At 40.7% G+C, this 12,338-nt stretch overlaps 1 protein-coding gene across 2 annotated transcripts in view; it reads left to right on the forward strand.

The window, feature by feature from the left end:
* The window catches only part of CERS3 (ceramide synthase 3), a 169,732-nt gene that overhangs the window by 59,691 nt on the left and 97,703 nt on the right, over window positions 1-12,338 (forward strand). For both annotated transcript variants that reach the window (XM_061394236.1, XM_061394235.1), the window contains exons 5-6: window positions 9,215-9,272; window positions 9,957-10,007. In XM_061394236.1, coding sequence (XP_061250220.1) covers window positions 9,215-9,272; window positions 9,957-10,007 — 109 coding nt within the window. The remainder of the gene's footprint in view (window positions 1-9,214; window positions 9,273-9,956; window positions 10,008-12,338) is intronic.

Genomic DNA, 12,338 nt, shown 5'->3' on the forward strand with positions numbered 1-12,338 from the left:
CTTCCAATGAACATCCAGGACTGATCTCCTCTAGGATGGACTGGTTGGATCTCCTTGCAGCCCGAGGGACTCCCAAGAGTCTTCTCCAACACCACAGGTCAAAAGCATCAATTCTTCGGCGCTCAGCCTTCTTCACAGTCCAACTCTCACATCCATACATGACCACTGGAAAAACCACAGCCTTGACTAGTCCGAGCTTTGTTGGCAAGGTAATATCTCTGCTTTTCAATATACTATCTAGGTTTGTCATAATTTTTCTTCCAAGGAGTAAGCGTCTTTTAATTTCATGGCTGCAATCACCATCTGCTGTGATTTTGGAGCCCCCCAAAATAAAGTCTGACACTGTTTCCACTGTTTCCCATGTATTTCCCGTGAAGTGATGGGACCAGATGCCATGATCTTCATTATCTGAATGTTGAGCTTTAAGCCAACTTTTTCACTCTCCTCTTTCACTTTCATCAAGAGGCTCTTTAGTTCCTCTTTACTTTCTGCCATAAGTATGGTGTCATTTGCATATCTGAGGTTATTGATATTTCTCCCAGCAATCTTGATTCCAGCCTGTGCTTCTTCCAACCCAGCATTTCTCATGATGTACTCTGCATACAAGTTAAAGAAGCAAGGTGACAATATACAGCCTTGATGTACTCCTTTTCCTATTTGGAACCAGTCTATTGTTCCATGTCCAGTTCTAACTGTTGCTTCCTGACCTGCATACAGGTTTCTTAAGAGGCAGGTCAGGTGGTCTGGTATATTCCCATCTTCTTCAGAATTTTCCACAGTTTATTGTGATCCACACAGTCAAAGGCTTTGGCATAGTCAATAAAGCAGAAGTAGATGTTTTTCTGGAACTCTCTTGCTTTTTCGATGATCCAGCAGATGTTGGAAATTTGATCTCTGGTTCCTCTACCTTTTCTAAAACCAGCTTGAACATCTGGAAGTTCACAGTTCACGTATTGCTGAAGCCTGGCTTGCAGAATTTTTAGCACTACTTTACTAGCATGTGAGATGAGTGCAATTGTGCGGTAGTTTGAACATTTTTTGGCATTGCCTTTCTTTGGGATTGGAATGAAAACTGACCTTTTCCAGTCCTGTGGCCACTGCTGAGTTTTCCAAATTTGCTGGCATATTGAGTACAGCACTTTCACAGCATCATCTTCCAGGATTTGAAATAGCTCAACTGCAATTCCATCACCTCCACTAGCTTTGTTCGTAGTGATGCTTTCTAAGGCTCACTTGACTTCACATTCCAGGATGTCTAGCTCTAGGTCAGTGATCACACCATAGTGATTATCTGGGTCGTGAAGCTCTTTTTTGTACAGTTCTTCTGTGTATTCTTGCCACCTCTTCTTAAAATCTTCTGCTTCTGTTAGGTCCATACCATTTCTGTCCTTTATCGAGCCCATCTTTGCATGAAATGTTCCCTTGGTATCTCTGATTTTCTTGAAGAGATCTCTAGTCTTTCCCATTCTGTTGTTTTCCCCTATTTCTTTGCATTGATCGCTGAGGAAGGCTTTCTTATCTCTCCTTGCTATTCTTTGGTACTCTGGATTCAGATGCTTATATCTTTCCTTTTCTCCTTTGCTTTTCGCTTCTCTTCTGTTCACAGCTATTTTTAAGGTCTCACCAGACAGCCATTTTGCTTTTTTGAATTTCTTTTCCATGGGGATGGTCTTGATCCCTGTCTCCTGTACAGTGTCACGAACCTCCGTCCATAGTTCATCAGGCACTCTGTCTATCAGATCTAGTCCCTTAAATCTATTTCTCACTTCCATTGTATAATCATAAGGGATTGCATTTAGGTCATACCTGAACGGTCTAGTGGTTTTCCCCACTGTCTTCAATTTAAGTCTGAATTTGGCAATAAGGAGTTCATGATCTGAGCCACAGTCAGCTCCTGGTCTTGTTTTTACTGACTGTATAGAGCTTCTCCATCTTTGGCTGCAAAGAATATAATCAATCTGATTTCGGTGTTGACCTTCTGGTGATGTCCATGTGTAGAGTCTTCTCTCGTGTTGTTGGAAGAGAGTGTTTGTTATGACCAGTGCTTTCTCTTGGCAAAACTCTATGAGCCTTTGCCCTGTTTCATTCCTTACTCCAAGGCCAAATTTGCCTGTTACCCTAGGTGTTTCTTAACTTCCTACTTTTGCATTCCAGTCCCCTATAATGAAAAGGACATCTTTTGGGGGTGTTAGTTCTAAAAGGTCTTGTAGGTCTTCATTGAACCGTTCAACTTCAGCTTCTTCAGCGTTGCTGGTTAGGGCATAGTCTTGGATTACCCCAGTATTGAATGGTTTGCCTTGGAAACGAACAGAGATCATTCTATTGTTTTTGAGATTGCATCCAAGTACTGCATTTCGGACTCTTTTGTTGACCATGATGGCTACTCCCATTTCTTCTAAGGGATTCTTGCCCACAGTAATAGATATAATGGTCATTTGAGTTAAATTCACCCATTCCAGTCCATTTTAGTTCGCTGATTCCTAGAATGTCTATGTTCACTCTTGCCATCTCCTGTTTGACCACTTCCAATTCCAGGTTCCTATACAATATTGCTCTTTACAGCATTGGACCTTGCTTCTATCACCAGTCACATCCACAACTGGGTATTGTTTTTGCTTTGGCTCCATCCCTTCATTCTTTCTGGAGCTATTTCTCCTCTGATCTCCAGTAGCATATTGGACACCTACCAACCCGGGGAGTTCCCCTTTCAGTATCCTGTCATTTTGCCTTTTCATACTGTTCATGGGGTTCTCAAGGTAAGAATACTGAAGTGGTTTGCCATTCCCTTCTCCAGTGGCTCACATTCTGTCAGACCTCTCCACCATGACCCGCCCGTCTTGGGTGGCCCCACACGGCATCGCTTAGTTTCATTGAGTTAGACAAGGCTGTGGTCCATTTGATCAGATTGGCTAGTTTTCTGTGATTATAGTTTCAGTGTGTCTGCTCTCTGATACCCTCTTGCAACACCTACCGTCTTACTTGGGTTTCTCTTACCTTGGATGTGGGGTATCTCTTCAGGGCTGCTCCAGCAAAGTGCAGCTACTGCTCCTTACCTTGGACAAGGGGTATCTCCTCACAGCTGCCCCTCCTGACCTCGGGCGTGGGGTAGCTCATCTTGGTCGCCGCCCCTGACCTTAGGCGAAGGGTAGCTTGCAGGAGACATAAGAGATGCAGGTTCAGTCCTTGGGGTGAAGAGGAAGAGGAATAGCAACCTGCTCCAATATTCTTGCCTGGAAAGTTTCATGGATAAAGGAGCCTGACAGGCTATAGTCCATGCTGTCACAAGGAGTCCAACATGACTAAGCATGCACACACACAATTTCCAAGTACCTGGTGTGTCTTGTGCTGGTGGGAGGCACTCTCTTGCTGGGTGGACCGCCACTTGCCCAGCTGGCCACTGGGCAGGTCCACCGCCTTCTCCATCCTGCCCTGCCACCATGGAGAACCATGTCTGTCCTGTCTCATGTCGCCCAAGTTCCCGCTGTCCAGCTCCTCCCTGACCTCACTCAGCACGCCTTCATCTTTCAGCTTTGCCATCTTTGTCTAACAAGTGAATTTGTTTTTTTCCAAGAGGTTTTTTTTCATCCTTCACAATTATGTTTGTCTCAGCCATTCCTGGAAAAAAAGGACATTTTACTGCCTTAGGTTCATCTGAAGCAAGGAAAATTAGTGAAGCACAATTAGTCAATTGCTTCACAATTAGTGAAGCAGAGCAGCTCCCAAGGTTTTTGGTTTCAGGACCCCTTTCTTCTCTTAAAAACTATTACAGATCCCAAAGTGCATCTGCTTGTGTGAGTTATACCTATTGATGTCCACTGTACTAGAAATGGAAATTAAAATATAAGATTACACAAGCGCATATGTCATCAGCTATCAGAGCAATGATACCATCACAGAACATGTAGCCTCTGGGAAATGCCACTGGACACTTGGGAGGAAATGAGAGTAAGAAATAAGACAAATAACATTTCATTATCATTGTGAAAGTGTTTGATGTCAGAGATCCCTGACTTTGAGAACCCCTGAAATAGTGTAATAGACCTGATAGGGCTGGTCCGGGAGCATGTGAAGCTTGGATTTTACTTTTGCATCTGATTGGGACAGATTTTATTTTCTTGGGTTCCAGTATCACTATGGATGGTGACTGCAGCCATGAAATTAAAAGATGCTTGCTACTTGGAAAGAAAGCCATGCCAAACCTAGACAGTATATTAAAAAGCAGCGACATTATTTTGCCAACAAAGGTCCGTATAGTCAAAGCTACGTTTTTTCCATCTGTCATGTATGGATGTGAGAGTTGGACCATAAAGAAGACTGAACACCAAAGAATTTATGCTTTTGAATTGTGGTTCTGGAGAAATCCCTTGACACTCCTTTGGACTGCAAGGAGATCAAACCATTCAATCCTAAAAGAAATCAAACCTGAATATTCATTGGAAGAACTGATGCTGAAGCTCTAATACTTCGGCCATCTGATGCAGCAAGCTGACTCATTGGAAAAGATCCTGATGCTGGGAAAGATTGAAGACAAAAGGAGAAGCGAGAGGCAGAGGATGAGATGGTTGGAGGGTATCACCGACTCAATGGACATGAATTTGGGCAGACTCCGGGAGATAGTGGACAGGGAAGCCTGGCGTGCTGCAGTCCATGGAGTTGCAGAGTCGGACATGACTTAGTGACTGAACAACAATACTGATTTTTACTATACAGTCTTGGGTGAATTATGTGATCTCTCTCAAGTTTAGCATTCTTTAGTCTTCATCTCATCTACCTTTTAGTGTCGTTGTGAGAACCAAGCAACAACCCACAAAAGGAGCTACTTCATAAGCTTGTTGTAAAGAAGAAAATATGGCATCACACAAGTATGCTTAGCATGGTTCCTGAAACAAGATTAAGATATCAATACATGTTTGAGACACAAATGATACGAGATATGCCACCACACTTATGGCTTCCTTTGGGCCTGACAGATCTCATCATCTTATTTTTGTACTTCTTGTTTGGCCAAAATAATTAAGGATCAAGGAAATGCTCTCTACATTTAAGCACGTGGCTTTGTTGAACCAGCGGTAAATGAAACAAGTGGGAACAAGTCTCAACTGGCTCACTTTGTGGTTCAACTTTCTGAGTAATTGAACCCTACATTTTTCCTTAATCAAAACAAGCAATGAAGGAAAACCATCATGTAGCTCAGAAGCAGTGACAGTTTTCCGGAAACACTACTGGATTCAGGGTTCAAAGACCTATGTTACTGACTTGACTGTGTCACTGCTTGGCTGTGTGAACTGAGGAATGGCCTCCAGTTTAGTTCAGTTCAGTTGCTCATTCGTGTCCAACTCTTTGTGTTCCCATGGACTGCATCATACCAGGCCTCCCTGTCCATCACCAATTCCCAGAGCCTACCCAAACTCATTCCAAAGTCACTGGCATCAGTATAACCACCCAACCATCTTATCCTCTGTCGTCCCCTTCTCCTCCTGCCCTCAATCTTTCCCAGCTTCAGGGTCTTTTCAAATGAGTCAGCTCTTTTCATCAGGTGGCCAGAGTATTGGAGTTTCAGCTTCAACATCAGTCCTTCCAATGAACACCCAGGACTGATCTCCTTTAGGATGGACTGGTTGCATCTCCTTGCAGTCCAAGGGACTCTCAAGAGTCCTCTCCAACACCACAGCTCAAAAGCATCAATTCTTCAGTGCTCAGCTTTCTTCACAGTCCAACTCTCACATCCATACATGACCATAGGAAAAACCATAGCCTTGACTAGATGAACCTTTGTTGGCAAAGTAATGTCTCTGCTTTTGAATATGCTATCTAGGTTGGTCATAACTTTTCTTCCAAGGAGTAAGCGTCTTTTAATTTCATGGCTGCAGTCACCATCTGCAGTGATTTTGGAGCCCCCCAAAATAAAGTCAGCCACTGTTTCCACTGTTCCCCATCTATTTCCCATGAAGTGATGGGACCAGATGCCATGATCTTCATTTTCTGAATGTTGAGCTTTAAGCCAACTTTTTTACTCTCCACTTTCACTTTCATCAAGAGGCTCTTTAGTTCCTCTTCACTTTCTGCCATAAGGGTGGTGTCATCTGCATATCTGAGGTTATTGATATTTCTCCTGGCAATCTTGATTCCAGCTTGTGCTTCATCCAGCCCAGCAAAGTAGTAAACATATTCAGAACATCCCAGGTAGTTCAAATGGTGAAGAATCTGCCCACAGTGTGGGTGACCTGGGTTTGATCCCTGGGTTGGGAAGATTCTCTGGAGGAGGGCAGGGGAACACATTCCAGTATTCTTACCTGAAGAATCCCATGGACAGAGGAGCCTGGTTGGCTAGAGTCCATGGACTTACAAAGAGTTGGACATGACTAAGTGACTAATACACACACACACACACACACACACACACACAGATAAACACACACAATATATACAAAAAGTAGGAAGACTGGCTTAATAAGCTCTGTATGCTATGTATTCATCACCAAATTTAATAATTATCAACTCACGGCTGTCCTGTGTCATCTCTGCCCCCGTCCACTTCTCTCTGTTACTATATTTTTTGGATGTGGATATTTTTCTTTCAATTTTATTGTGATATATTTAACATACAGCACTGTATTAAATTTAAAGTGTACAGTATAATGACTTAACTTACAAATGTTGTGAAATGATTACCACAGTCATTTTAGTTAACATCTGTCGTCTCATAGATACATAAAGGAAAAAGAAGAAAGAATTTCCTTGTGATGAAAACTTTTTGAACTTACTTTGTTAACAACTCTCAAATATACCATATAGCAGTGTAAATACAGTCATCATGTTATACATTACATTCACAGTACCAATTTAAATAATAACTAGAAGTTTGTACCTTGTGATCACCTTCCTCCAGTTACTATTGAAGATCACATTTGAAGCAAATATCAGACATTGTATGATTCATTTGTAAGTATTTTAGTATGTATCTCTTAGTATCTCTAAGTGATAAGAACTGTTTTAGATATTGTGTGTGTGAGTGTGTGTGCTCAGTCATGTCTGACTCTTTGTGACTCCATGGACTGTAGTCTACCAGGCTCCTCTGTCCATGGGATTTCCCAGGCAAGACTACTTGAGCGGATTGCCATTTCCTCCTCCAGTTGATCTTCCCGACCCAGAGGTCAAACCCACATCTGTTGAATCTCCTGCATTGGCAGGCATATTCTTTACCAGTATGCCACCTGGGAAGCCCATTTTAGATATTGTCATACCTTAAAAATGTACTTAATAGCAGCAAATATTCAATCAGTATTCAAATTTCCTTGATTGTCTTATACTTTTCTTTGTAGTTTGTTTATTTGAATCAGGATCTAAATAAGACCTGTGCATTACAATTGGTCTTTTAAGTGTCTCTTAATCTATATAGTTCCCTCTCCATACATGAGAAAAAAATATTCTTTTAAAATGTGCTTTTCAGAAACACGACTAAAGTCTAGCCACATAGAAACCTTTTCACTGGGATTAAATTTGGATGAAGTGAGTAATTAGATAACAGAATTATCAAACAGGTCAGTTTTCATTCCAGTCCCAAAGAAAGGCAATGCCAAAGAATGTTCCAACTACCGCACAATTGCACTTATTTCACACGCTAGCAAAGTAATGCTCAAAATTCTCCAAGCCAGGCTTCAACAGTATGTGAACCGTGAACTTCTATATGTTCAAGCTGGATTTAGAAAAGGCAGAGGAACCAGAGATCAAATTTCCAAATCCATTGGATCATCAAAAAGCAAGAGAGTTTCAGAAAAACATCTACTTTATTGACTATGCCGAAGCCTTTGACTGTGTGAATCACAACAAACTGTGCAACATTCTTAAAGATATGGGAATACCAGAACACCTGACCTGCTTCCTGAGAAATCAGTATGCAAGTCAAGAAGCAACAGTTAGAACCAGACATGGAAAACAGACTGGTTCCAAATTGGGAAAGGAGTACGTCAAGGCTGTATATTGTCACCCTTCTTATTTAACTTCTATGCAGAGTACATCATGCAAAATGTTGGGCTGGATGAAGCACAAACTGGAATTAAGATTGCCAGGTGAAATATCAGTAACTTCATATATGCATATGATACCACCCTTATGGCAGAGAGCAAAGAACTAAAGAGTTTCTTGATGAAACTGAAAGAGGAGAGTCAAAAAGTTGACTTAAAACTCAACATTAAAAAAAATTGAGATCATGGCATCCAGTCCCATCACTTCATGGCAAATAGACAGGAAAACAATGGAAACAGTGAGAGACTTTATTTTCTTGGGCTCCAAAATCACTGCAGATGGTAACCACAGCCATGAAATTAAGAGACGCTTGCTTCTTGCAAGAAAACTACAACCAACCTAGACAGCATATTAAAAAAAGAGACATTACTTTCCCAACAAAGGTCCATCTAGTCAAAGCTATGGTTTTTCCGGTAGTCATGTATGGATGTGAGAGTTGGACTATAAAGAAAGCTGAGTGCCGAAGAATTAATGCTTTTGAACTGTGGTGTTGGAGAAGACTCTTGAGAGTCCCCTTGGACTGCAAGGAGAACGAACCAGTCAATCCTAAAGATCAGTTCTGAATATTCATTAGAAGAACTGATGCTGAAGCTGCAGCTCTAGTACTTTGGCCACCTGATGCAAAGAACTGACTCATTTGAAAAGACCCTGATGCCGGGAAAGATTGAAGGCAGGAGAAGAAGGGGACAACAGAGGATGAGATAGTTAGATGGCATCACCAACTCAATGGACATGAGTTTGTGCAAACTCCAGGAGTTAGTGATGGACAGGGAGGCCTGGCGTGTTGCAGTCCATGGGGTCCCAAAGCATCAGACATGACTGAGTGACTGCACTGAACTGAATTGATTATCAAACGTCATTTATTGTGTGTCAGGAACTAGGCTAGGCTTATTAGTAATAACAATAGCTAACACTGGTTGCTTACTTCATACCAGGCACTATATCATAATTTTTCATATTTTTACATTTGGAGGTAAGTTTTGTTATTTTCAGCTTATGGATTAAGAAATTAAGGCTACTTGAATTAAGTGACATACTTGAACTTTTAGCCATCCAACAAGTGGCAGAATCAGGATATTAACTTAGATTTTTCTGACTCCAGAATGTGCATTCTTTCTAAACTGTTATCCAAAATGTTTTTCTCCTCAGATGTCAGTCACCTTAACAAGTGTTTTATTTCTTTTGGCAGCTGGCGATTTACATTTTACCTAATTATTACCATTGCTGGAATTGCATTTCTTTATGATGTAAGTTTTCTTTCTGATATATCTTTGACTGTAATTTGTCTTTAATTTTAAAAATTCCTGCTTACAAATCCCTTGAGATATACTTTCAATAAGGTAACCAGCTTTTAATCCTCTACTCACTCTAATCACTTGTTTATGAACTTTCATTACTTGCCCATCAGAAATCAAATCTCTCCTTATCATATTCCCTTTGCATTGTCTGTTAAAATAATTATTAAATGATTATCTCATTAAGTGATATATAAAATTAATAGTAAATTGTTAACAGAAAAAAGATAACTAGCTTTTGGAGATGTCTCTAAAGATTCTTTTAAGATTTCTCTTAAGATATTTTATTGCTATGAATATTTCAAGATTTTTTATTGCTACAGAAGCAGTAATCTAATTGGTCCAGAAACAATTTCATTAGAAGAGCACTTGTTTGAAATAAATAATTTCCTTTGAGAGTCAGGACTATTATCGATCCCAGACTCACTAGAACTCTTGCATGTCACAGAGGTATTGTATAAGAACAAGTAGAAATACCTGCGGAAGGAGGGATATACTGCTGGGGGAGCAGGAATGTGATGAAAGTATCTTACTGTGCATGTTTCCTCCCTATCAGAGACATCAGGAAGGGCTTAGGTTTCTGCTGAAATCAGCCTTTGACTCTGAACAGTTTCTCTTGGTTCCTTGCTTTTTCAGAAACCTTGGGTATATGACCTGTGGGAAGTTTGGAAGGGCTATCCCAGACAGGTAAGTCCTTCTGATGTAGTCCCTCCCCTCCTCAGCAGCTTGCCCCCTGAGTTAGGTCTGAGTCCCTTCCTGCTCTGTGTCCACTTTCATGCAGTCCTTGGCACTTTGTCCACTGGAGCTTACTCATTCTTATTCGTTATTTAGCCATCACTTGTCTCATTCCTTTACTGTTTATGGTTAATGTAATTATGTATTTGAATTTAAATTTACCATCTTACTATTTATTTTCTACTTGTATCACTGGATTCATTTCCTTTTTTGGTACTCTCTTATTACTTTTTTTATAGGACAGTGAAGTTTTAAAAATTATTACTCTATTTCTTCCCTAATATTAGCTTTCCAGTTATACAGGCACTAGTGGTAAAGAACCTGCCTGTCAGTGAAGGAGATAAGAGACATGGGTTCAGTCCCTGGGTTAGGACGATTCCCCTGGAGGAGGGCATGGCAACCTACTCCAATATTCTTGCCTGGACCATTCTTACCATGGATAGAGGAGCCTGGCAGACTATAGTCCATAGAGTCTGAAAGAGTCAGACACGACTGAAGTGACTTAGCATGCATGCACACATTCATTTTCAGTAGTTTTTCAAGAGATTACCTTTAGCATTCTTCAATTCTTAGAGTCTGATACAAATTAATGCTCTTACCTCTTTCCAGTCAGTGAAAGGTCATCAGACTATGCTTGTCTCCTCCTTCAAATATTTAAAAGCCTACAAGTCACTACTATAATTGATTTGTAAATGTCAACTTGCCCTTTGCTTGATATTATTTGGCATCTTGCATTTCCACACTTTGAACTGGCATTATTATCCTTATGGCTGAAGAAGCCCCTTTGGTTTGCTTGTCTGGAAACGTCATCATTTTACCCTATTTTTTAAAAGGAGTTTTGCTGGGCATAGAATTCTGGGTTACTAGTTATTTTCTTTGAGCACTTTAAAAATGTCATTCCATTGTCTTCTGGATCCCCTCAGTTTCTTTAATTCAGTTGTCCATTTTATTTTTGCTTCTTTGAATGATGTCTTTTTATTCCTCTGTTTTAAACATTTTGTATTTGTCTTTCAGCTGTATGATTGATAGGCATAAATGTCGTCGTCTTTGAATTTATCCTGCTTATTGTCCATAGTAATTCTTGAATATGTAGCTTAATGTCTTAAATCCATTTTGAAAAATTCTTAGCTGTTGCTTCTGTTCTTTTTTCTCTCTCCTCTCTTTCTGGAATTTCAATTTACAAGTGAGCTAATATGCTAGACTTTTACACTAGGTCCCAAATCTCTTACATGCTTTTTCTCATATTTTCTATCCTCTAACTCACTGCTTCAGTCTATAGGAACACAGTTCTCCACAGATCTCTTGCATTTCTGCATGTCATATGAAGTGAAACATAGGCTGACTTTTGTTCTGTATTGTCTTTTGAAGGATGTTTGTATGCCAAACAAGCTTGGAAGATGGAGGCAGTCTCTCCTCTGGAACAATAGATATACATGTTATTGTCCATTATGGAAGATTAAGGTTCCCTATTTCAGGGTTCCTCTCTGGTAACAAAACCCACTGCATGTGCAAATGTCAGTTCAGTTCAGTTACTCAGTTGTGTCCAACTCTTTGGACCTCATGGACTGCAGCACGCCAGGCCTCCCTGTCTATCACCAACTCCCGGGGCTTACTCAAATTCATGTCCATCAAGTCAGTGATGCCATCCAACCATCTCATCCTCTGTTGTCCCCTTCTCCTCCCGCTTTCAATCTTTCCCAGCATCAGGGTCTTTTCTAGTGAGTCAGTTCTTCACATCAGGTGGCCAAAGTATTGGAGCTTTAGCTTCAGCATCAGTCCTTCCAGTGAATATACAGGACTGATTTCCTTTAGGATAGACTAGTTGGATCTCCTTGCAGTCCAAGGACTATCAAGAGTCTTATTCAACACTACAGTTCAAAAGCATCAATTCTTCGGCACTCAGCTTTCTTTATAGTCCAACTCTCAACATCCATACATGACTACTGGAAAAAGCATAGCTTTTACTAGATGGACCTTTGTTCGGAAAGTAATGTCTCTGTTTTTTAATATGCTGTCTAGGTTGATCATAGCTTTTCTTCCAAGTAGCAAGCATCTTTTAATTTCATGGCTGCAGTCACCATCTCCAGTGATTTTGGAGCCCCCAAGATAGTCTGTCACTGTTTCCATTGTTTCCCCATTTATTTGCCATGAAATGATTGGACTGGATGCCATGATCTTAGTTTTCTGAATGTTGAGCTTTAAGCCAACTTTTTGACTCTCCTCTTTCACTTTCATCAAGGGGCTCTTTAGTTCCTCTTCACTTTCTGCCATAAGGGTGGTGTC

This window comes from Bos javanicus, chromosome 21, assembly GCF_032452875.1.
Source record: "Bos javanicus breed banteng chromosome 21, ARS-OSU_banteng_1.0, whole genome shotgun sequence".
In the NCBI taxonomy this organism is placed as follows: Eukaryota; Metazoa; Chordata; class Mammalia; order Artiodactyla; family Bovidae; genus Bos; species Bos javanicus.